General features: G+C 46.3%; 1 protein-coding gene across 1 annotated transcript; it reads right to left on the reverse strand.

Annotated features, from left to right (window-relative positions):
* Positions 1-7,729: 7,729 nt before the first annotated feature.
* LOC118230213 (hormonally up-regulated neu tumor-associated kinase) lies at positions 7,730-23,344 on the reverse strand. Its single transcript, XM_035423026.1, has 10 exons — positions 23,079-23,344; positions 20,278-20,570; positions 17,759-17,814; positions 15,012-15,150; positions 13,211-13,338; positions 11,366-11,501; positions 10,256-10,433; positions 9,883-9,966; positions 9,251-9,485; positions 7,730-8,881 (listed from the first exon to the last, which is right to left on the reverse strand). Exons 1-10 carry the CDS (start codon positions 23,328-23,330, stop codon positions 8,109-8,111), a joined length of 2,274 nt encoding a protein of 757 aa, XP_035278917.1. The 5' UTR covers positions 23,331-23,344; the 3' UTR covers positions 7,730-8,108.
* Between the last annotated feature and the right edge of the window lie 3,544 nt (positions 23,345-26,888).

Consider the following 26,888-nt stretch of genomic DNA (forward strand, 5'->3'; position numbering starts at 1 on the left):
GAATCTTGGAGGCAAGCACCGGCTTGTGGTGTGGTCGGAGAACGCTGACAAGTAAGCTAACACAATGTGTTTTATATCAAAGCCAGTTACTTTAGCCTTTATCATCGATGAATGTTTCGTGAGATTGTTTTGGATTAAATGTTTAACTGAAGGATGGCCAGGGTGGGGTCACCTGTTTAACCAATATGCAAATTAAAACCTAGAATCGTGTTTGAATATGTTTGTGTCGGCCATTGAAGCGCCCAATCTTGCCAGTTCTTATTTAGGCAAGTTCTTTAGATTGATTTAAAAAAAATAAAATAAAATAAAAACTTGCTAAAATTGCTTTCTACCACATTCTACAGGAAGACTAAGGAAACAAAACCACTTCAGAGCCTGTTAGAGTCCAAACATAATCTACCAAGTTTACAAACATCTATGCAAATACATGGTTGTCGTTTGTGATACAGAAAAATTAACCTTTCTGCCAAACACCAGCACCTAACTTGGGAACCAATTAAAATACTAAACAATAAAATATATATATATTTTTTTTTAACCGAAGACTTGTTTGTGATTTAACCGAAGACTTCTAAATAGTATTGAAAGCGGTCGGGTGTTTTTAGAATGAACGCAGAATCTTAGAATCTCGCACTACCGTGTTGATTCAGTAGAGGGCACTGTTAGCCCATCTACAGCCTAACTCGATTTACTGAGACTCTCCTAAAATGCTCGGAAAAATGCGGTTCTGGCACATGAGGCGAACTGTAAACACCTTTAAATGCTCTATGCGAGTGGACTTATATAGAAAATGAAGTAGACTTCGGTCTTTCCATAGGCTGCTCTCAGTGCACGCCTGCGGAAGTGTCCAAAACCACCGATCAAAGAATTTTGAAAATGCGAGCATCAACAACGTTGTCCATAAGAAGGCAATGTATTGAACGAGCAATAGCCTGCTTTTTATCACGAGTCATACAAGGGAATCCATTATCTAAATCCAATGTTAATGCAATTGTGACAGTTTTTAACAAAACATAGTTTTAATTCCATTTGCCACTCTGTGTTCATTTTAGCAGTTTATTTAAAGCACAAATAAAAACTGCTAAGCGTATGTTTTTGCTGAATATTGTTCAATTTAATAGATGAAATAATGCTTTATTATCTACCCACTGGATTAATTGACCACTCGAGTACTGTAAACACAATTACTTATTGATAATCTGGCTCCTCTTCGTCGATGAGGGGTTTCATTTACAGGACAATGTTGAATTGTTTACTGTTAGGACCTGTTGTGCTTGTTGAAGTGCTTAGCGTTATAATACTATCCTTAGTACAGAATGATGTAGTAAAAATGTAAAAACTTCAACGTAGCCAACTGCGTGACAACTGTACTACAGCGACCTTGTGAGTTAAAATACTGAAAAACGTGGAGGTGTCACTTGATTGCACACACATTTGCTGAATTTCATAAAATGGTTACTTTCATAAGAAGGAAGTAAAGAAGACTAATGGGCAGATTAGCATTGCAGAAAATAAATATTTTATATTTATAACCTTGTTCAAGAACTGCAGTTGCATCAATGTGCTGTGATATGGGAGCTTCATCATTGAGGTCAGTGTGTAACTTTACATGGAGTCTCTGACATGTCATCTGCATTTCAGAAATGCTGCTAAGAGGGTATAAACAAAAATACCCGTCCAGGCTATTCAAATAGGCTATGTATTTTGCATAGATTTATACTGAAGACGGATGCTTGTGCTGTGCAAGTATTACCGCCACAACTCTGGAGTCTTTAACTTTTATACACAGAGATGGTGTTAAATGTCTGTTTATTTTTACAACAATACCGAGCCTAATCTGATCATTTTGTCGATAGCAAAACCCGATGATGTTGTGACAATCAAAATTTAATTTAACGGTTTGCTTGCTGAAAAGTGGAGTTCTAAAATTTTAAGAACAGTTAAATGTTGCGGTACCCTTATTTTAAGTCCTGTCGTTTCCTAGAGACGCACCTGCGCCGGGAGGAAGCAGGTGCAAGGGGTTGGCCAAAACGGCGCGTTTTAGGGATTTGGGTGGTGCTGATCCTAAACTGACAGTTAATCAGAGGTTGCATGAATTAAACAGTGTCTGCGTTGTGTTCCCGGCACCGCTTGCCGTTTTGTGCGCAAATGACCCCGCGCCTGGACCCGTGCCTTTGCTCCGGCCGGTTGTGCACCCCGGGAGTCCACCGCTCAATTATGAATGAGCGTCATTAGAAACCCGATCAACTGCATTAGCGCGCGCGCGCGGCTATTCCATGGGACACGCGAGTCAGGGAGGTGCTGACTCCGGCTACCTCCTAATACCTCGGATTTAATTCCATCTCGGTGGAAATGACAAGGATAAGAGAGAACGTTTAAAAACCCCTTACCGCCATACCTTACCGCCCCCCTCCCCGCAACCTAACGCCAAGCGCCCAGTATTATTGTGTTTTGTGTAGTTTGAGATTTCTGACAATGGCAAATTGATGGTGTGTCGACTGCACAAAAAGATGATCAAAATCGCTTGATATGTCTTCCACAATGCTTGCTTAATTAGGCGATTATAATCTCTGAATTGATACGGCGGCATTTATGCTTGAACCGAAGGCCCGAGCCGCCTCATGATTTATTCAGCAATGGATCAACGTCCATCAAACATCATTGCCGCCGCTAGTGTGTCTCAGCTGAAGAATGGCTGCAGGTATGAACCTATTGAATTCCCTACAAGCAGTGTTTCCAAATATCCGTTTCAGTCTGATAGTATTAATGTGCACAGTTTTGCTTGCAGAAGACACCGAGTTCTGTTTTTAATAAGTCACATGTCCTGTCCACTTTGTATTTTTCAGCAGCTTATCTGAACAGTGGTATTTTACCTTTGTTTTTAAAAATTAAAGGTATTATCCAATAATTCTCTTAATCTGTATAGTTGGCCTGGGTTGTATTTAGTTACTGCATTCATACATTATTTGTGTTATTTTTACTTGCTTTCATATCTCATTCAAAATACTTATTTGTTAGAATTTAGTAGATGCAGTGAAATTTAATTTAACTGAAAATGTGCATTTTCAGACCTGTGTTCAATGATAAACAATTTAATTCCTGAACAAACCAAACAGCAAATGCTGGGGCAGGAGGTTTGTACATACTATAGGAATGTCTGGCTTATTCTTGAAAACGTTTACCCAACATGGTGTGCTAATATGAAACACCGAAAATGTTGCCATGGAAATTAAAAACATACTGTTTAAAGTCATGTATCTATTATCAACTGTGGGAACACTGTCTGCTCAGTGAAAAGGTGAAGATGTATTTGAGATTAAAAAAATATATATTACTGGGAAATGAATATTTAATAGTGGACAGCCTGCCAGTTTGCAATGTTGCTATGAAATCACTGCCTTGGAAACGTGCACAGTCCCATCAAATGGGTGAGGCAGCTCTTGAATATAAATATGAACAAAAACGTATTTTACGTCTTCCTATTTCCAAAGTAGATTGAAAACGGGGATGATCTGTTAAAATGACCATTGAACTACTCTCACCCCCCATGTCTAACTATGTGTAAGTTATGTGTGAGATGTCTATAGCCTATTTCAGAGATCACAAAGTGATTCAATATCAGACCTTGGCAATACATTTTCCCATGATCTGTTAATGCATGCTATAGGATAATATAGAATCGCCGAGGTTAAAAACAGAAAATGATTTCTTCCGTGTTGTGGTAACACTTAATTGTACATCCCCATTAAGTTTCTGGAATGTTGCTTTGAACACGCTGCACGTTTTTAAGGGATGGGACCGTGCATTTTAAGGAGCAAAAGGAGGAGGTTGCTACGCTACACGACCCCACGCGTGGGCTAGTTAAATATTCTGGAATGCACGCGATTAATATTTAAACAAACGTCTAATTATATAATGAGGCATATTTTCAGGAAGGACATTTTTTCAATATTCAGGCAAGTGAGGACATGTTTTGGCGTTCGCTAATCCCGCTGGGCTCACTCGATAAACCTGGAGCACCTTAACCGGGGTGCATCTTATCACTTCCACCTGGTTACAGTTTAACTCCGGCGCTATTTTCATTGGACGAAGGCAGAAATGTCACTTCTAATATTTGACGCGGTTGTCGGACGGCCAGGAGCTGGATGTGGGCCAGTCAATATTTAAAGCTGAGTACCACGGGCATTCGAGTTCTCGGACTAAGCAATTATTGTTTCAGTATAGCGCCTGTCTCTACAAGTGACCCCCTTCCCCAAGGCGACTCATGTTTAATGACTGTCGAAAAGACTTATGGGTATTTTTTAAATGTTTCTTATTAGATTTGCTAATGTTTTATGACCCGGCAAGACGAGGCCAGAACAGTGTTGTGCCATATCTGTTGGGTTTAGAGTAACAAGTGACTTCAGCCTGGTTTGGTCGGGGCATGAGAATCTTTATTACCTGTAGTTGCTGTTCAACCCCTCCCATGGTCAGTACGAACTCACTTGACGTTTGAACCTGTGACACCTTAAGCACACACAGATATGCTTAGAAACATCTTTACCGAGCACTGTTAGGGGAAAAATTGTGTTGCGCCTAAGATGGTCCCTCAGGAGACACATGAACTCACATGGAGCCCTTTTTCAATATAACAAACCAATTTGATTAAAAACTTTTTAAAGTATGAAGTAACAAAGGCCATTATTTCCAGGGGGTATTCCTCAAATACCGTAATAAAGAATTTGGGAAAACAGGCACACTTATCACTGACATTGGCGCAGTTCTGAAAGCACATTATTGCTTCATTAGGAACGCAGTCCATCAAGCTCCAGATTTATCACTTCGCCGATCTGAAAGCGTGCTGAAGACCCCGCCCAATAAATCTCAGGTCCACAAAAGGAGGGGAGGAATTTTAGCCCGCCCCGCAACAGTATTCATGTTGTCTGAAGACAGATCAGCAAATGTACGTTTGAACATGTTTTTTTCTGAAAAGCCCGAATTAAATTGGCTCACCGATGGCAGCTGCGCAGCACGTGGAATGCATATGCCTGTGTATGTAACCGTTTTAAAGAGCGCCCAAAGTGGTGACTCATCAGAGTAGTGAGAATGGGGCCTGATCGCCGTGTTTGCAGCTGATTGAGTCGTCGGTTACCGTGGAGACCTTCAATGTGAGAAAATACAACTTTTAGGACACGTTTACATTACGGGCTATTTTGAGCCTGGAACATACGGTAGCTGTTAACCAGTGAAAAATTACGTGCTGAAGAAATGGTTCAGTGTTTGACATTCTAAATTAACAATGAGTGTCACTGATCACTGCAGCTGCATGACCAAATACGTAAGTGTCTTTGTTGAGGTGAATACAAGGTTAATTTCTGAATGATACATTATTAATTCGCAGTTTCCACCCCTGATTAATAAGGATTTCTCATAAGAGTATTCAGCGTTTCTACGCATGAGAAGAGTCAGTGAGAGGACAATAGGCCTACGTATAATAAATATAGACATTTACGGGTGAGGACGCTCGCGTCCCTTCATTCCATGGGCGCGAGGCTTTGCTTTTGAACACGGATACGTTATTTCGGTTGATTCTGAGTGGTAACGCGAGCGGATAAGAAACGCTTCAATCGTTTCAATCTCTCTTCACCATTTCACACGGCAGGGACAGCTCCCATTCAATAGGATATCTGGTGCCACAACAAGCCTTCAATTATTCAGTCCCGATTCAGAGCCCAAAAAGATTCCTTTACCCATCAATTATTCACACCAGTGTAGGGGTCTGTTTTGAGAAACAAAACATTTACATAAGCAGTTCTCTAGCCTCGGATTCATACATACTGTATGAGCCTGCCCCTCTTTTAAACATGATAACTTAAAGGCCACTGTGCTCAGCTCTTGTACAAAATGATCAATGTTTTATTCACATTATTTTTCACTCTTTATTTTAAGAGTTTAACTTGAAAACGTTTTAATGATCAAGGAGTGCATGGGGAAAATCTTAGTGTTAAATCCTAGTTAATTCTGGTGTTAGCAAGAAATGTACGGTTAGAAGTACTCTACTAGGCTTGACACTGATCCAAAACAACAGATTAGGTGCTACAAACCATGAAATGAATTTCCAAAATCCAGGTTTTCCTAAATAATAATTTATTACAATGCAATAAATGAAAAGTAAACATTATATATATTTTAAAAAATATTTACATATTATTGCTACATAGACATCACTCTAAAAACAGATGAGACACTGTGTGTTTTAACATATCGAAAAGCATATGAATATTGTCATATAAAAATTTTTTAAAAATTAAAATCCTGACCAGAATCTCATCAATTACAAGATTCCCAGGAATAGAACCTGGATAACAAGATCCTAAGTGCACAGTAGGACGGGAGCAAATCTTTCCAAGCCTGTATTCCAGGTTTTGTGCTAATTCCATTTCAGTTAAAGTCACCCATGAAGATTCAATGTGGATTTTCAACCGATGAATTACGTTTAAATGAATTTCCTGAATTGACCTCTGTGAAACTGAACTGACCATAATCCTAACGGATTCAGTCATATTTTTCAAGTATCCTGGCAACAAAAAAAATTTCCCATTTGGTTGACAGATCCTGAAAATATATACTGTACACATACATTCAAAATAAACATCTATACATTTTCTTTAAAAAAAAAAATCTGCGTATGTACACCATATTCTAGACCTGCAGGCAGCTACCTCTGTTATCTGTCGACAGGTTTTCCCTTGTTTTGGCACGGCTGACAAATGCTTCCTTGTAAAACTGTCTCACAGTTGTCAAGAGATCTCAGTAAAAGCAAACAGAAAGTCGAAAGAAAGTGTTAGAGGTAGATGGGGGTGGAGCCAGGGGCGGGGGGCAGGTGTTTGGTTGGAGATCTGACATATTTGTGAGAGAATGGTAACTTAAACAACACCAGGCTGCTGCATTACTACATAGTTAAATGGTTCAGACCCATTAACAGCGCTAATGCTAAGCTCAGCCAAACACAAGTCTACCCAGCTAACAATTTTTGGTTCTTAGAACATTTCCAGAACATTTGGAAAGTTAGGGTAACTTCCTGTGCACTTGCAATGTCGGTGACATTGTTTTGTTTTTTTTGTTGTTTTTGTTTTTTTACAAAAAGATATTCTATGACTGTTTTGGGACAGTTCTCAAAGCAATGTTTTCTCACAACCAAATAGAATTCCTACCACAGTCTTCCCCAATGTTCTGGAAACGTTACATGTTAACTGGGTGTTCCCACCTCTGGTGGAAACGTCTTGTTTCGGTCCCGTGAGCTAGAGGTAGGAAGGTTAGGAGCAGAAACCAGATCTTGGTCTTCTGCACCAGAGTAAAATGATGTTACCACATCATTAAATCACACAGGCCCTTTATGAGGTAAATATGGATTGGTACAAAGCTTTTCCACACCCTGATCATTACAATATAAAATTGTGACGTTAGGAAACAATAACATACTATTTATCTAATAAAATGGGTTATAGTGGGCATATGGGGGGAAAAAAATCAATTGTATAGATATGAAATATGCGGTACACATTTAAATTGGCCAAAGATACAAAATCGCTCTGGTGAAAAATCTGTTTTTTGGGACGTCAAGTGCCAGCTGTCTGTAATCATTGTTCAGGGGTGGGCAACGAGGACCGTATCTGTTTTTGGTGTTCATGCCAACTTCTAGCCTTAATTGATAAATTAGCCATAACGTTTACGACCATCTGACTTTTTAAGCTACATTTCTTAATAAGTGCATGAATGACAGCTCTCCGTGTGACTCTCCTTGTGTCCCTATATGAAATGTTTCGCTGTGATCTAATCTGCGAGTAAACCAGTGTCAGTCTGTACAGCCAAGTAGCTCATTTGGCCAGGGCAGTTGGTGGAAACAAAAAAACCTGCTGCACACACACACCGGCCCTCCAGGACCGGAATTGCCCACCCCTGCTCTTGTTGGTGTGGGACAGCCTGTCCCCCAAAAGCCACCTCTCAACTGCCCCCATAACACACATACCGTAAAGATGGGGTGGAGGTGGAAGAGGCGTGAGGAACCTTTCCTGTAAAACTCCTCGCGATTCCACGTTGGTTTCCGCTCCCGCCCCATGGCGCCCGTTCTACCCGAAATCCATGCGGAAGAGCTCAGGCTTCCGGTCGGCTTTGGGCTGGAAGGCGGGGGACAGGAGCGGCAGGTTGAGGTCGGCCGCCCGGCGGGAGCCCCTGAGCTGGACGGAGTTGCGCTTGGCCGTGCCGTTGCCCCCGACGACGCGCCCCCTCTCTTTCGAGTGGCGCAGGCTCTTGATCACCAGGGTCTGCTGCCGGGCGGCGGGGAACGCCGGCGGCCGGGACCCGTTCACCAGGAAGGGGGACCCCCCCGTGCTGTGTCGCGTCACCCCCATCCACGTCACCCCCCGGGCCACGCCCTCCTTGGGCGCCGCGTGCCTCAGCCTTGGCAAGGGCGAGGAGGTGGTCTGCATGGCGTCTATGGTGGCAAAATGGCGGCCGTCCTTCTCCGGGCACCGCCAGGTCAGGGCCGGGGCCTTCTCGTCCATGGCCTTCAGGATGTCCTTGAAGCGGGCCTCCTGCTGGCCCGCGGGGCTCCTGCAGTGCGCCCTGTTCTCCTGGTGTATTCTGGGAGAGACGCCCTTGTCCGAGTAGAAGGCCTGCAGCTTGTCCAGCTTGTCGTCGGCGTGGCGACGGCTGCCGCCGTCCGCCGGGCGGTTCTCGGAGAGGGCGGGCCGAGGCTCGTGGGGTTTCGGCGGTTGGCCGGGGTCCCCGTTGGCCGGGACGTCGCAGGGGGCCGACTCGCAGAGCTTGGAGCAGGAGGCCTCCCTGCAGGAGGTCTTGGGAGGGGAGAGGTGGACGATTTCCCGCTCCGCGAACGTGGACACTGAAACCAGGAAGCGACAGGTCCTCAGAATGGGGAAAAACAACCGCATCCTTACGATGATGAAATATACTTAAAATATATTGACAATATCAAGATATCGTACCCCTTCAAAATATATCAGAAAATATATCAATTATTTCCATTTTCAGGTATTGAAATGTATTACTCTGCTGTGAAATATTTATCGTTATATTTCCCACATATAAGTCCACAAAATATATTCTGCTATATTCCATTTCGTAGTCCTTTTTCGGTCCACATATTCAAAATATATTCCCGTATGTTCCATATCCGAATGGGAAAGGGGCGGTAACGTCCGGGTTGTGTTGCCTAAGGGACAAACGAAGACGAAGGCAAGCGCGGGATTACCTTCCGGAAAGAAGCCCTCTTTGTTCTCCAGCGTGATGGCGATCTGGTCGTCTGTAATGGCGTCCGCGGACCGCGACGGCGAGGGCAGCGACGTCTCGTTGGGCTCGGCGGCCGTCAGGTTCTCCTTCGCGGTTTCGCCGGCTTTTTTTCTGTCGTCTTGAGCCTCGTCGTCGTCGTGACACTGGGCTCGCAACGACCTGCTGGACTTCTTCGTGCTCTTCTCTGCTGCGGCCTCCTTTGGAAAACAACACCAGGCAGAGAGCGTTTAGATTGGGTTTCTATCATCCCTGAGGGGTGGGATTTCAAATTACACTCAGAACAGAACAGATAAGCAATATACGAAGAAAACAAAAAGACATCACTCCAGGGATTGAGAAACTACTCTGGACACTAAATCTTTGAACAATCATCATCAGAACATAGCAGAAGTAAATAAATACAACAATACTCAACAATGAATGAGCAGAAAAATAATACAGAGAACTTTTTGTTTAGAAGGTCAAATGCTACAGGATCAGAAATGTATTATATTTTATCATTCTTGAGTCTGCTGAGTGTGCTATAAATTAAAATCAAGTGCCTGGATATTTTAAAGGTCAAAGGTCAAGACCGTGTTAATGCATCTCCGGTACCTGTGGCAGGACCTTTTGGGGTGTTTTCTCCTTGCGGTCTGTCCACGTCTTGCTGGGGAGATTCCACTCGCTGCTGCCGACCTTCTGTGATGGAAACAAACGTGGTCAAACACGCCAATCACAGTTTGAGAAAGGAAACTGACCCAGGGCCCCACCTTCTTGCCCAGGGCCCCGCCTACTCGCATAGGGCCCCTCCTTCTCACCCAGGGCCCTTCCTTCTGACCCATGGCCCCTCCTACTCGCATAGGGCCCCTCCTTCTCACCCAGGGCCCTTCCTTCTGACCCATGGCCCCGCCTACTTTCCCAGGGCCCCGCCTTTTCGCCAGTGTTTTGGGAGGGGCCCCAAAATTGTTTAGGGCCCCCCCAAAAGTACCTTTATTGCCTTGAGCCCTTTCTGGTTGCGGGCGAGCTTCTTCACCAGGAGGCAGTAGGTGGCCATGATGGATGAGGGCCGGTTGTTCACCAGGGTGTGGACGGCGTCAGAGAGGCCGTAGCCCAGGGACTCGCTCATGTAGTTCAGCACGGCCGAGTTCAGCTCCTCCGGCTGAAGTCTGGAAATAAAATCAACACGTTTCCGACTTCAGCTTCAACTTTCTTCCTATTTTAAAACCGTCCAGCACTTTTCAGACTGTGTGATTGTCATAAAAAAAAGAAAAGAAATCCTCAAATCCCTTTGTATTATTGCTCATCATTATGGAGGAATTATTTTTGGTATGGGTGATCTAATCTCGGCATGGTATGATCTGAGCCGAATGTAGTTCAGCTGAGCGAGAGCAGACTCTGGGCATGTGCGAGCGTTTACACGGGAGGAGCCGCGGTGCGGACATCTTGGAGTGGAGTCTGCGCGAGGTGGTGAGAGCAGCACTCCGCGCCCGGGGTGAATTCAGCGAAACCGACGCGTTTGCCGGGTTCAGTGGACGCACGTGGAACGCAGGAGCGAAAAATGATTTAAAAAATAACATAAATTAATAAAAAAAACAGTCGCCCTGCGATAGATTGGCGGCCTGTCCAGAGTGTATTCCTGCCTCTCGCCCAATGCACACTGGGATAGGCTCCAGCACCCCCTGCAACCCTGCTCAGGATAAGCGGATATAGATAATGGATGGATGGAATTAATGGATGGATGGATAATGGATGGATGGAATTAAAAGCAGTTGTGGAGATTACAGTTGGAGTTCACCGCGAGGCAGGTAGGGCTCCCGGTGAAACGGCCCGTCAGGATGTGGGGGCCGGGCGGCAAAAATAACGCCGGAGAGACCGAAAGCTGGGCCCCCCCCCCCCCCCCCGGTCGTGTGCGGGGGTTTCTCCAGTTTCGTGTCATACTCTGCCAAAACCATTTTAAAGAAGAAAAAAAAAACACACACACATTATGCGTGTCATTTTTCCACAGGAAACCCCGTTTCCCCTTCAACTGCCCCCCCTCGCCCCCCCCCCCTCTCATCACCACGTTTTTAAGCCATTAGAAAAGGCCCCCGGCGCGTACCTGTTTCTGTAGGAGACCGAATTCAGCGGCTTCTTGGCGTAGCCCTCGTTCAGCCATCGCTCCTCCATGGCCTCCTTCACGCTGGGCCTCTTGGCCGGGTCGGGCTCCAGCAGGGACAGCATGAACTGCACGGCGGCTGTGGAAAATCAGGGGGGGGGGGGTGGGGTGGATTAGTGATACCTAATTAACACGGGGGTTCTGGAAGATTCCACGTCTCAGTGTGTTACACCGTGTCGCACAAGGGGCGATCGGACCCTGCTGCGGCCCCAGCTGATTCCATACACACGCACATAAACGTACGCGTACGCACACACACCCACACGGGTGGACTGTGTGTGTGTGTGTGTGTGTTCGCACGTGGAGCGCGGTGAATCCCCTCTGGGGCGATGTTTCTCCCCCGGTCGGGGGACGGGGAGGCCGGCTGGGCCTCGGGCGTTGACGTCCGCTCGTTTCCTCCGGCCGCACGCAGCCCCTGTTTTTACAGAGCCCCGCGCGGCGTCGTTCACTCACTTCCTGTTCCGCCGCGGGGTGTTTTTAATCATCCCTGTTTCTCGTGGAACTCATCTCTCATCCTGTGTGTTCCGAAGATGGGGGGGATGGGGGAAGGGGGGGTGTTGGGGGTTTTGGGTCTGAAATAGTCCCCAAATGTCCATTTTGTATCCCTCTGTATGCGAAGATATTCTCCACCAAACAGCGTGAAACTGTAAAGGTTCCAGGAACCCCGCCCGCTTAGAGTCTCAGCTTCGGCTGCCTTTATGACAGAGCCCAAAAAGTATCTCTGTATGTCCCAGTGTTTTCCTTGAATGTTTCACACACAGAAAACGAAATGCATCCGTTCCCTGGTGTTGACTGTTTGCCAGGGCAGTGGCCCCTTTCGCACTGCAAACGAGCCCAAGGAGGACATCTGAAGCCGCGCTGCGCCTCGCCCTAAGAATAGCAGCCAGTATTCGGCCGAGCGGGTGAAGTCACGCCGTCGGGGATTCGGGTATCCCCTTACGCACACCTATTCTCTTCCCCCCCCCCCCCGTGCGGGATTGTGGGTAATAATTGGAGTTTTAAGTGAAGGGGTTGGGACGGTCATTTTCAGACGGTCCCTTGCTATGATCTCAGCTTGATAAAATGCCCATCGTTCCCCCGGTCCCTCCCCCAACTCTCACTTCATCTCCGTTTGACTTTTTTTACTTTTATATCTGGGGGCAGGTGCGACCCCTACTCTAAGCTCAAGTACATATGTATCACGGTTCAAATATAAAATCTATGGTTAAACACACGCATACTAAATACATATCTTTATCTTTATACATATGGGAAAGTAATGTTATTATCGTAAAACAAAAGTTATTATTGAATTGGCTGATAGTTGTCATACGCCGTAGATTTTGCAAGGAGCAAAAAGAATCCAGATTGTTTATGATTTCACAATAAATAAATAAATACATAACTCATAGCAGCACAACTGTTCTTAGGGATTCTTAGTTGAGCCTTTTCATGCTTATCAAACTGCCAAGCAGCCAAAACTAATCCACATGTGAGAGTGCCCACCCATTCCATTGATTTTGGCATAAAGTTATATCACAGAGGTTTGAAAGCCGTCTTGTATTTCACGCCACACGCATCTCAATCTGAACGGACATGAAATCTGGCACCACTGTCCCTGCAGGGAGATGGGACTGCATTATTTATGGAAACTTTGATATCACGAGACTAAGGGTTAAGGGTGGGGAAAATGACTTGGTGCCACATGGCTAACTGCACCCAGTGAGCAGAAGGCGCAATCTAGACCCCTTTGAGGGGGGCAGTGATGGTTGGGGGAAGTGGGGGTGGTGGTGGGGGTGGGGGGCATACCTTTGCTGATGTCAGCAGGGATGTTGCTGATTTCACCGCTGACCATTTTCTGATGCAGCTGTTTGATGTTGAAGGGCTCGACGGTGAAGGGTAGCGTGCCCGTTAGCATGGCAAACATGCTCACCCCCCTGCGCGCGGCGAAAAACAACACAAAGCACCGCGTCAGGGGTCCGGAAGTCCCACTTTACAAATGTGTCTGGGTACGTTTACAGTTTTTTATAATGTTAAATGACCCTCAGTGGTGGAAAATCCAGGTTCAGAAAGTAGAATTACTCCCCAGGATTTTGTTCCTGTCACCTGGATTTGCTAAATTCTTCAGCCAGGAGGTAGAACTAATTAGTGGAATCAGCTGGGTTGAGTTCATGGGTGGAGGAAACACATGGCAGGACTTTTACTTTCTGACCACTGCACTTCCCACCTCTGATGACCCTTCATCACATTACATTACATTACATTCATTCAGCAAACGTTGTTATACAGAGTGGCCAATAATGCACCAGTTCCCTTCCCACCCTTTTCCCCATCAGTGTGAAAAACTGCCCTCTGGAAGACATCTTAGGATTCTGCAGGCTACTAGAAGCATTTTAAATCAACCTATTATTCCAAGTGCAATCCGCATATTTAAAGCCTAATAACCTGCAATTTTATTTTCATGCTTAATGCTCTGCACTTTGTACACAGTTGGCGTCAATGTCCCGATGCTGGAATTACTTCTAATGATTTTACTGTGCCTGCTCCTGTTGATGAATGTTGTGTTTTTAAATTTTTTTTTTTTTACTGTTCACGTGAAAGCCAAAGGCAGATTTTCACAATGCACGGACAATTAAAGTTTCATTACTACTCTGCGTATTGATTCTGATAATAAGCAGGGACGTGACAACAGCTGTTTGGTGAGGTCTGGTTGAAAATACACTGCGAATGTTTTCACAAGCCTTCCAAACTGCAATGCTACACGAGTAATTGTCGGAAAGCCTCGGCACGCTTATGTCATAGTTATTTATTATTATTCGGCTGCTTGGCCGGCGCCTGTGGACAAGTCGGTTCCTAGCGGTTTGCAAGATGTCAATGTTTGAGGGTTGAGAAGAAGGAAAAAAAAAAAGGCTCGAAAAAATATTTACTTCTTTGTTGCTTAATTGTGTTCTCGATCGCCAGGCAACATTAATGATTAAACTCCTGGATGTGTTAACAGAGCTAGCCCCTGAAGGGGTTTGGGTGGAGGGGTGGGGGTGTGGGCGTGGGGCGTGGGGGGATGGTGGTGGTGGGGGGGGGGGGGGGGTTAACCTGAGTTGTACGCCTTCAGAAATGTGGAACGGAAGTCCAGCGCACGTTTCATTAGAGCGAGTACAGCCAAACATTCCGTCTCCAGGAAAGGACCATTCGTTTACTTACCCCCCCCCACCCCCTCAAAAAAAAAGAATAGTGTTTGGAACCGAGAGAGAGAGAAATGAAAATAGGAAAATAGCAAGGAGGTGCCTGCTTAGGGTTTTTTACATTACGTTACATTTATTTGGCACTCTTTCATCCAAAGCGACGTACAATAGGTGCATACCTATGGTCATTGGAACAACTACAAAACACAGGTCCGATAAGGTACAGTACTCATTATGTAACAGTTATTCATAGCCATGAACACATCAAATCCAGTTCACACAGGAAGCGTAGGGTAGGTCAGAAAGTCATAGTATGTCAGACTAGGAGAAGGAATGACAATGAGTTACAACGATCATTTTTGGGGGGCAGGGGATGGGGGGCGGGGCCTAAGGGGAAGCTTCCCGCCATCGGCATGGCGACGGTGACTTACACGGACCACACGTCCACCTTGGGGCCGTACTTCTTGTGCGCCAGCAGCTCGGGCGCCGCGTAGGCGGGGCTTCCGCACTGCGTGCTGAGCAGGTCCTGCGCCAGGGACTCCGCCTTCAGGGTGTTGCTCAGCCCGAAATCTGCGAACGGGACAAACCGGCAAAAAAAACCGCCAACGTTAGCAACGTGTTGCTCAGCCCAAAGTCTGCAAACGGGACAAACCACCAAAAAAACCCCCAACGTTTTAACCGCTCCAGTAGCAGGGTGACGGGGTGGAGTATGTCACCCAGGTGGGGCTACGTGAGCCAAATCAAACTAAATAAATACAGTTGAGAATTTGACCTCAACCTCCCACCTCCAATGCCACACTCTGCCCTACAAGGAACAGGGTTGGGCAGCCCTGCTCTAGCTGCTGAATGAGGTGTGCTTTATTGGGGTTGGAGCGAAAGCCTACAGGATGGTAGATCTTCAGGAACAGGGTTGGGCAGCCCTGCTCTAGCTGTTGAATAAGGTGTGCTTTATTGGGGTTGGAGCGAAAGCCTACAGGATGGTAGATCTTCAGGAACAGGGTTGGGCAGCCCTGCTCTAGCTGTTGAATAAGGTGTGCTTTATTGGGGTTGGGGTGAAAGCCTACAGGATGGTAGATCTTCAGGAACAGGGTTGGGCCGCCCTGCTCTAGCTGCTGAATGAGGTGTGCTTTATTGGGGTTGGGGTGAAAGCCTACAGGATGGTAGATCTTCAGGAACAGGTTTGGTATGCCTGCTCTAGCTGCTGAATGAGGTGTGCTTTATTGGGGTTGGAGCGAAAACCTAGAGGACAGTAGATTTCCAGGAACAGGGCTGGGAACCACTGCCCCCAGGGTCACATTAAGATGAAGGGCAGATGGAGAAGCAGCAGACTCATCAGGGACATGAGAGGCTTTAAATGTACAAGGCCTTACCCTGCGTCAGCAGTGCCACACTAACTCCCTTCCCAGGGACTTCTGGGTATTCTTGATTTTGTTCCAGCTTATTTCCCCTGAATTAATTGGTCCAATTACATAATTGGGTGTTTATACCTGGGCTTGTTCCAGAGTGACGATGCAGAAAAATATTTCCTGAGCTTAGAAGTGTGATCTGATGATTTTTTTGGAGAAAAAAAACAATGTAAGAAAAACAAGAAACTCAGTAATGATTTTGTCTGATTAAGTAAATAAGCATAAGATGTTGGCAGCAAAAACAAAAGAGGGGGGAGGCATGTATACTACCCCTCCAGGAATACTGAGAGTGGAGACCTTTGGGACAGCGTTGAGCAGCCTTTTAGATGTCCTCCAAGGTCAGTCTTGGCTTAGCTGAGGTGCTTAAAGAATCAAAGTGTTATATTTGGAAATAAAGCTAGTTTATGAAACGGTTAGAAGGATCTGGAATGCAAGTAAGTGTATAAAAAAAAAAGTGTTTAAAAGAGTCCCACAGAAAAAAAAAAAACTAAAAGTGAAAATGAGGAAACGCTGGATTCTTGGTTCACGGGACAAAGTTCTCTGAGAGGCCCTGGAACCGTAGCTCAGACCGCAGAACCCAGTCGCACCCGCCCAGCGTTCAAACTGCGTGTTCGGTGGTCGAGAAATAAAAGCAGAATCTTGAAAGAGGGGTGATGAATTCACGTGCACTAACGGCAAACGAGCAGGGGGTGCGATGTGGTGAAACGTATTTAAAAGGAGCATAACTCTCCCCAGTGCGTTAATAAGCTGCGCCCCGTGCCAACAATAGCCGATAGTCGTGTTTACAGTGGATCCCGCGCGCGCCGTGTAAACAAACTTTCCCCGAGAAACGGCTCGGGGGCCCTGGCTGCACTGCGATGGTTCCTGGTCAAAGCAAACCCCGGTGGAGGCAAACCTTTCCATGAAGTTAGTTATTTAATGTCCCTAACAGAGGCCCATCGGAGTCCTGCCTGCACACCAAGATTTTTCCAACGACCCCCTCCCTCCCTCCCCCCCTCTTATCCTAATGGGCACAAATTCAATTGTGCACTTGGGGAGGAAAAAAAAAAAGTTGTCCTTTTTCTTTTTTGGTTGTGAAATAAAAAAAAAGAAGAACTCCCACTTTGGTGATGACATGCACAGAAGCATCGCCATGGCGACAGGAGGACTCTAGTTCCGTGGAGGCTGTGTGCTGGGGGGCGGGGAGGCGGGGTGCAAAACTGATGTGCGGTACTACTCTCTGTTCCGCCCCACACTACCTCTGGTGAATAACCGGGTTGGTGTTAGCCTTGTAGCGGCCTGCAAAAGGACTAAACCAGAGATGTTTCACCCATTTTAACATAGCCTGCTCGCGCTGGTCAAATTTGAGCACTTTTTAAAGTTTTGCGGAGTTTGGGGTGATGTCATCTGGAGACTGACTCCATGGGATCGTTTTGGGAGCAAGGGGACAAAAAACCACACCGTTTTGGTACTGTGGAAACCCCCAAACTTTAGGAGTCCCTTGGGAGCAATTATACTGTGTGTTTCCAGTTAATGGATTTTAAAACTGAAAAAAAATTAATTATTGCTAATTGTTTCATTAGAGAAGAAGGCCAACATTCCAGCAAGGAACTAAAATATATTTTTAGAACCGAATGGTTGAGGCCTCTTGATTTTGTAGAACTGTGCGATGCCATAATTTCCTTTGTATCACCTTCCACAACTTTTGCCTCAGTATAATTCAATCATTAAATATGTGTAAACATGCACTGTAAACATTACTGATTCAAAAGACCAAAACCAACAATACGTACCAACAATCTTGATGTTGTTATATTCATCCAAGAGGAAGTTTTCAATTTTTAGATCCCTACAATCAAACACAAAGAAGAAATTTAAAAGATATCTGTTGTGATACAGTATTAGCTGCAAAAACAGTTTTACACAAACATAAACAGAACTCAGCATAGTTGCATTTACTTGTTTCAGTTAAACATTTCAGTTTTCCGGGTCATGCAGTTTTGAGAATGAGTAAATGCTTCCTATTGGCTAGGGCCTCTGGAATAAGTCTGGAATAGGATCTCTCACCCTATTGATCAGTTTAGAGCAGGTAAGAGAATTAATTAACCAATAAGGTCAGGGAACTTATTCCAGACCTAGTGGTCCTGGCCAATGGGAAGCAATGTTTTATCCACAACATTGAATGGCCCTGCAGTTATAGGCACCACATCCCTGAGATTCTCTTCAGTGAATAACTTGTTAATCAAATTTCCCCATCCTGACCTCATTTGTGTGGTACATGGCCATGCTGGTGCTCTGGAATATCTCTGGAATACAGTTTTTTTAAATTTTATTTTATGGTGTCATAACCTTCTGGAATATGAATTTGTAATGCATGTTCGATTATTCCACCAGCAGATTGGGTAATAGGGCGAGCAGGATTCTCTTCTCAATGAGGTAATCTGTATTTGATACTGCGGCATAAAACGGGTAACTACAATTCCTGTTGTTTTGGCGAAGTGTAATATGGAAAATGACCTGTAGGGGGCAGCAAAGAAGTCACATCAGATAAAAGTAAAACTCGTGACTAAAAATGAAATTGCACAAGTATGGTTTAAACGATGCGGCAATCACGTTTGCCTTCTCCACGGAATCTGCTGTCATGACATCACTACAGGCCGCGAAAAAGTTCCATTGGCCGTCTGTCTTTGGTAAAGCTCACCCTCACCCCCCCTCCCTTACCCAAATCCCTACCACCATCACCCCCCCCCCCCCCCCCAAAACCCAAATTTGGAAGATCCAAGGTCGGTGTGGCACTTGCACGGAGGTCTTGTCCTCTGTGTCTGGAATACTGGTTCATCTCTAGTCCCTGACCACACCGGCTACTCTTACATATATATATATAAATAAGTGCAATGAAAAATTAAAATGGAATCCAAGGCCTCGGTGGGCTTAATTTCCCTCCGATTTTTCTTATTTTTATGCTGCCATTACTGGACACCATCACCACTATCCGTGACAAATGCAGACACAAGGGGGGAGACATTCGATAAGTTGCGGAAAGTCTATAGATCCCACAGGCCGTGTGGAGAGTGAAAAAAATAACAATGCAGCCTTTTTTTAAAAAATGGATAACTGCCCCGAATCTCCTCGTAAAAGTGTTGTTTACGAGCTGAGCTATAACGAGGAAGCGGTTATCCTAAAATGACACCGTAACAGTAAAGGAAGGAGCCATTTCCTTTTATCGCACGCTACAGAGAGCAATGTGTGTCGTTGGCCAGACGGCAGGGGAACCTTCTAGATTCGAGCGTACCCATGGGCGGGCTAACTGGGGTCTGAGTGGATTTCCTGGACGTTGATCTGAAAGAAGGGGAGACTCGTTTTCGGGCTGCTAATGACATACAGAGAACTGCTCAGATGTAGCTCGGAATTCTGGGGCCCCCCAAAAGAATATTGCTCTGGAACCCCCCCACCCCCCCACCCCCTTTTAAAAAAATAAATAAAACTAATTACTTTTTTTTTTTTTTTTTTGCTGCTGTGGGCCCCCCTCACATTGGGTCGACTATAATCGGCACCACCTCCTACTTAGCCTTGCCCCCCCCGACACTAGCGACGGCCCTGCCTACATCGGTACGCCGCTATCTCATAAGGACCACAGTGGCCTCGCACCTGAGCACCTGTGTGATTACATGATTAGCTGCTACATTGCGGAAATGTGGATATCATAAACAGGTGTGTGACCACACTAATTTTTGAGGATTTTTTTTTTTTAAAGCTATATGACATAAGAGGCAGTGCTGTATCATGACAACAGTCACGGCTACAAGGGAATTGTTAGGCACGATGTAAACCCACGATGTAAACCCGTAGAAATGTAGTTTGAACTTTGTCACAATGTCTGTGGGAGCCCGACTTGCTGAAATGCGGTGACTGACATCGTGCGTCAGAGTAGAGCACGCGCTGTCCTGCGTTCTCCCGGACTGACAATGGAGGTGGTGATGAGTGTGTTGCACCCTGGGCCTGTTTTTGGCATTCCAACCTGAGGACAAACGGACCTCTTTGTCCTGCTTTGCAGTCAGTCTGAGGGGAATTCAACACCGCTTGTCCACAACAAAACTAGCGTTAGCTTTACCTTTCCTTCTACTACCACAACCCCCCACACCACACCACTCACCATATCCCAACGTACACAGATGTGGGGGAGAGGGGACAGCAAACTCCCCCTCCCCCCCATTCCATTTTTATGGGCCGTCTGCTGGTGCACCCCACCCCCCCCCCCTCCTCGTGGTTGCCGTGGCAGCAGCAGCAGCGGGCGGGGGGGGGGTCGGCTCACCTGTGCACGACGCCGTGGCGGTGCAGGTGCTCCACGGCGGACAGGATCTGGCGGGTGTAGCGGCGCACCTCGCGCTCGTCCAGGCGCTTCCTGTCGCAGATGCGGTCCATCAGGTCCCCGCCCAGGCACAGCTCCACCGCCATGTAGTACGAGTTCTCCGTCTCCAGCGTCTCCAGCAGCTGCACCACGTTGGGGTGCCGGACCATCTGGTGGACGCGCGGCTCCCGCTTCATGTTCTTCAGCACGTACGAGTCCTGACGGGCCTTCTTCTTGTCGATCACCTTGATGGCCACCTGACGCAAAGATCATCACAGCCATTTTCTGCTTTTTGCTGAGATTGGGTCGCGGGGCCACGTCAGTGCAGTCACCCTTAACGCCCTTCTACACAGGTGTTCTAAAGAGGAACGGACGGGTGCTCAACACCTAGGACAAGCGTAAACACGACCAACCCTTTATGTGGCTAACGTCACAAAGAGCAACCCGAAAGCATGACAGAGCTGGAACGCGCAGAGCTTCGGATGTGTTCCGCACATTTAGTGAACAGGCCAGGGACAAGACGTCGTAGGTTAAACCCTTGTGAGATCACAAATGTGTGATTAGAATGTTCTCAAATGAACATTCTAATGCTGACATGACGATCATTGCTGGTGATTTGGAAACACTGGAGTTCTAGAACACTGAGTTTTGAATAAATCCAAAAAAATGATACTCTTCAAAGCGTTAAATTTCAGAAAATGTCTTCCCTGCAGCTGCGTGATGTGCCTACAAAGTCGTCCTGGAAACATATATGTGTTCATAGCAAAAACGACAGGCTAGTGTACGCAAGCACACGCACGTTGTTCTTTGGATGTGTGCCGCAACCAAACACAGTCCGTCTTGTCCAGTGTCAGGTGTTTGATGTTGCGTAACGACAAAGGGTATCTACGCATTGCATGGAGAACAAGGAGGAAAAAAACCAAAAAAAAAACAAACAGGCCAATCAAATAAGAGTCTCGACTTTGTGATCAAGAAAGAGAAAAAAAAGATAATGCATCAGTGTTGGCTGTTTCCCCATCGCCACGGTTACCAGGGCAGCCAGGACAACACACCGGATAACTTGGTGACCCTCTGGGCTGTCACCTAAATGAGCTGGTTTACCTTTAACAAACAGCAACCTGGGCGAGGGAGGGGGGACAAAGGGGGGGGTGTTTAATAATGAAGAAGGATTATCGGAGAGCCCGGTCCTAATGACCAGCTCTCATGGGCAAGTGTGGGCCCCATTGATCAATAGCCTTTATCCCACTGTTCTGTACGCTGGAGTGCGTACACCTTTAGAAAGCTCCCCCATGTGCGATGCAGCGGCTGCTAAGATGCACCTCATGCATGCATTTCATTAGAGACATATAATCGGTCATCTGCTTCGAAGCCCTCTCTTTTTTGGCATCGTAATACATGTGCAAGAAGATTACAAGGAAGAGTTTAAGAGAGTAGCTTTACTGTGACAGAAGTCCCAGGATGTGTGAAAATGTTTGAAACTTAAGTGTGATTTCAGTGAACAGAACTGTATCTGTACTAAAACAGATTTCACATTCAAATTATAGAAAAAAGAGGAAATTAATCATTTCCTTTTCTGTTGGTGACAGGCATTTTAGAGCAAAACAACACTTGAGAGCCAAGCAGTTGTACAAGTTTAAAGTAAAGAAAATGCTTTCCTTTAGATTTGGTGGCTGGTAATAACAATAACTAAAAGTATTAAAATACAGTATCTAACACTTGAATATTTTATTCCACATGAAATGGGCAAAAAGCGTATTTTCTAGTGAACTGTAGATCTCAGAGGATCAATAATGGCCAAACTGATCCAGCGGACAACAATGTCTTTTTGTTTCACGAGGTATTATCATATCCAGTATTACAGCACGGTCCAGTAAATGCAACCGCGGGATAACAAAACCAAAAGGGTTCGTTTTCGACCATCCCAAGGAAAGGAAAAGCAGTTCGGGGGGGGAGCTGGATTTGCAACCCGAAAGGGGGATGCGGGTTTGAGTCCCAGCAGTGGTCCCGCCATTGTATCTTTCAGCAAAGCACTCCACTACGATGCGCTTCATTAAAATGTCCAGCTGTAGAAAGGGATTTTATGTTTAAAAAAAAAAATAATAATAATAAAAAAGGAAAGTTGCTCTGGATAAGAGCGTCCGCTCAAATGGCGGAACGTATGTAACGTGATATCATTGGCAGTAGCGTGGGGATGCATAACATAAGTGCTAAATCGGCTGAGACATCTGGCTTAATCCGCAGGTACCGTTGTAGCCTCGTTCATTTTGTGTTTTACCAGTCGTTAAACCTAATGGAACACCGTGCAGTACAGTAGTTTCATTATTGCGTCTTTGCTCCGGGCATGCGCTGTAGTTTCATTCTTCTCACTCAGCAGTTGTATTATTTTCCTTCAAGCGTGAAACAGCCTTGAAGCCTCAATCAAGCGCTGTGTAGCCAAATCGGTTAAACCACCGACCAGCCAGCCGTCCAGTCTACGAGGGGCGTCAGCTAAAAAGACTAACTTTCCCACACACTTAAATGTACTATGATCTAGCACAATGTTATTCAAATGTAAAATGAATTGAAGTGTATTGTGGCGTATTTTATGAATAATAATAATTAATAAAGCTCTTTTTTAAAAATCAAACCTCTTTTCTGAGAAAATGGCAGAATAAAAGGGTCAGAACCAGCAACCCCCAACAGGCCAAAAAAAAACAAAACATTTTTTAAAAACCGTTTTAGCAGAAAATGTAAAGAGAAAGATGGCTCGGTGTGTTCTGCCCTACCTTCTCCCCCGTGCTGATGTGAAGTCCCTCCATCACTTTGGCAAAGGAGCCCTTGTTGATCATCTTGCCCACCAGGTAGTTCCCCACGCGCTTGGTGTGGGGGAAGTTCTTCACCACGTCCCGCGGCACCTTGGCCAGGCAGGCCGGGACGCCCCTCTCCCGTTCGGGGTGGTCCCATTCGGGGATGATCCTGTCCGGCTCGGCCGCGTCCCCGATGATCCCCTCCAGGGCTGCTTTCACTGCCGCCGGCATCGCTGTGCCAGGTTACCGGGCTCCGTGGCGGGAGTGCCCGGTGGACCGGGTTTTTTTTGGGGGGGGGGATGGGGGTGGGGAGCAGGGTGAAGGGGGGACGGGGGGGTGGGGGGGAAAGAGGGGAAGGGAAGACGAGAGACTCCTGCTGGTGTGTTTGTGTGTGAGGAAGAGAGAGAGAGAGAGAGAAACAGACAGAGAGAGAGAGAGAGACATGGATCAGCCTGCCTGGATAACCTCCGTGCTCGAGAGTGCGCTCAGCATCTCCCTGTTCTCCCACCCCGCCCCTGCCCCCGCCCCCCCCCCCTCTCCCTCCTGGGACCGCCTCTCGGCCAATGATCTCCGTCCCCTCGCAGACGCGGGGCACCGGAGCGGAACTGAGCAGTAGATAATTAACCAAACCCGATACACCGTCGGTTCCAGTGTCCCGCGAAGGCTCTCAGGACACCCTACACCGTAATTGTCCCCCGAGCCCACTGCGCCGCTGGGGCTTGTGTAACTAGCGTTGGGGCGAGTGCCCTTAGAATCGCATTATCACCCTGCTCTCTCTCTCTCCCCCCCCCCCCCCCTCCCCTCTTCCCTGCTTATTCTTGACATTATTAAGCTCCATTGAGGAAGACGTTCCGTCCGAAGAACTGACAGGTAGAGCTTTAGCATGCAGGTGCATGAAATATGAGCGCTACACTGATGTCCGGGTTGGGTCTGATCACAAGAAAGAGTACAACTATGACTGACCCAGGTGGATGAATATTCAAGCTTCTCAGTTTTTTTATTATTCGTTTTTTTTTTCTCTCTCCGCAGTTTAGAATCACGAATCGCGGTTACCACCGTGCCGTCCCAATCGACATGAACTCCCATGAAGAAGTGACCGCGTGCAGCCGCACAGCATGCTGGGAAATTGAGTGCCGAACTGTGGACAGGCGGACCCCCCCGTGCAAGGGCAGCTGGTATCCTGTGAGTACCCGGATATTAAATTCAGCGGTGCGAACTCTGGCCTGCTTAAACTCACCCAGGTGCCAGTCCAGTTGTGTCCTCATCGCTATGGGCTACCGTTCATAACACAGTGTTGATGACGTGGGGGAGGGGCAAACCTGTGATGCTTCGGCTACAGGCAGTTTGCCAGGTCATTCTGTAAAGGCATAGACCCTAATGGTACTCTGGTGCAGGACTGGTGCAGTTCTGGATAATTTATGGTCTGTAAAAATGTTCAGCAAAATGTTCAGTGATAAATCAACTCCATTGGACTCATATGTTGGACTCATGCGCGCACTGTCAGAGTTTAATTAACACCAGACAATTTATAGTGTAGAAAGCCCATAGAACTGGCTCCCTGGCCTGTTCTCCTCATTACATATTCCTGCCCTGGTCACTCTTTAGACAAAAGTGTTTCTCATAAAGCCTTTGTATAGCACGTATAATGCCTTCATAAACATGACATAATGGCTTCATAAATCATGCATAACCAAAATGTCATGCTTCATAAAGGGTGAAATAGCACCTTCATATGCAACATGTCATGCCAAATGTGACATAATCAACAAAGTCGCCTGGCCAATGGCTAAATGTTATGAAGGGTGACATATAACACGCTTATGCAGGACGCTAGGCTAACTGCGACATAACTCATGATGTCACTTGATGTCATGAAACAATCCAAATCTACCCGAGGGGAAGTCAAAAATCAAATTCAAAAATCAAATCAAATTTTATTTGTATAGCGTATTTTACAGACAACCCTAGCCTAAACCCCAACAGGAGCAAGCCTAAGGCAACAGTGGCAAGGAAAAACTCCTATGGCAGATGGGGAGAAACCTTGGAAGGAACCAGGCTCAAGGGGGAAACCCATCCTCCTCTGGTCGGCTCAGGGTGCCGACTGGTGACCAGCATGTCAGCCAGTTTATGCACAAGAAGTCAGTCCCCTTGACTCCTGTTACCATGGCAGTAAATATCTCTCGCCCTATAAGTGCCACAGAGCCGACGCCGGCTCTCCTCCTGCGGTTTTATGTGTCACGTTGCTGAGCTTGCGTGTGAGGGCCCAAAATGGCTGGAGTCTATCAGGAGTCCACAGTGGAACACAGGGCTCACATCCAAGCTCGAGCTGGTCCCATATCTTCAGGCTGAGTGGACGTGGACGCGTTTGGGGCGGGGCAGTGTAGTATAACGGGTTAAGGAGCTGGTCTGGTAACCTGAAGGTAACAGGTTTGATTCCCAGGTGAGGAAACAACCGTTGTACTCTTGAGCAAGGTACTTAACCTGCATTGGCTTCAGTATGTATCCAGCTGTATAAATTGACGCAGTGTTAGAATTTTGTGTAGGACGCTATGGATAAGGGCATCTGCTAAATGCGTAATAACGAGTTTTCCCTGAGAGGCTCTTGTAGTGCGTGCATGTGAGTGAGAAGGCCGCAGCCAATCGGCGGTTGCGATTTCCGCGCGGTAGCCCATTGATCTGGAGAACACCGGACCCCGACCGGCTCCGGTTTCCCTCCTTTAATTAGCCCCGAGAATGAAAAAAAAAAACCCCAGCCGCGGCCGAGCCGAAACCTGAGCTTAATTTACCCTGGACTCGATTCAGCCCACCGCTGAACCACCACACGCTAAACTACGACACGCTGAAACTACAACACACTGAAACTACAACACACTGAAACCACCACACGCTGAAACTACGACACGCTGAAACTACGACACGCTAAACTACAACACGCTGAAACTACAACACGCTGAAACTACAACACGCTGAAACTACGACACGCTAAACTACGACACACTGAAACTACGACACGCTGAAACTACGACACGCAAAAACTACAACACACTGAAACTACGGCACACTGAAACTACAACACGCTGAAACTACAACACGCTAAAACTACAACACGCTAAAACTACAACACGCTGAAACTACGACACACTGAAACTACAACACGCTAAACTACGACACGCTAAACTACGGCACGCTGAAACTACGACACGCTGAAACTACGACACGCTGAAACTACGACACGCTGAAACTACGACACGCTGAAACTACGACACGCTAAACTACGACACGCTAAACTACGACACGCTGAAACTACAACACACTGAAACTACGACACGCAAAAACTACAACACACTGAAACTACAACACACTGAAACTACAACACGCTGAAACTACGACACGCTGAAACTACGACACGCTGAAACTACAACACGCTGAAACTACAACACGCTGAAACTACAACACGCTGAAGCTACGACACGCAAAAACTACAACACACTGAAACTACAACACACTGAAACTACAACACGCTGAAACTATGACACACTGAAACTACGGCACGCTAAACTACGACACGCTGAAACTACAACACGCAGAAACTACGACACGCTGAAACTACAACACGCGAAGCTTATTCCACTGGGCAGAAGGAGGGGGTGTGGTGTGAACTCACATACAATTTTTTTTTAGCTTTACATCAGCAAGTGTTGTTCTGCTTTGTTTTGTTTTCCTCAAGGTGAAAAAAGTGGTGCTTTGGGCTGTTTTTTTCCAGGCTGAATGCATCAATTCAGTCAATGG

This window comes from Anguilla anguilla, chromosome 6 (genome assembly GCF_013347855.1).
Source record: "Anguilla anguilla isolate fAngAng1 chromosome 6, fAngAng1.pri, whole genome shotgun sequence".
Classification (NCBI taxonomy): domain Eukaryota; kingdom Metazoa; phylum Chordata; class Actinopteri; order Anguilliformes; family Anguillidae; genus Anguilla; species Anguilla anguilla.

Coding starts and splice junctions, on each gene's coding strand:
- LOC118230213 (XM_035423026.1), bottom strand. CDS start 23,330: ATGCCGGCGGCAGTGAAAGCAGCCCTGGAGGGGATCATCGGGGACGCG. Junction 10,434..11,365: donor TCGGTCTCCTACAGAAACAG/GTACGCGCCGGG, acceptor TTTTATTTCCAG/ACTTCAGCCGGAGGAGCTGA. Junction 8,882..9,250: donor AGAGGGCTTCTTTCCGGAAG/GTAATCCCGCGC, acceptor TCCTGGTTTCAG/TGTCCACGTTCGCGGAGCGG.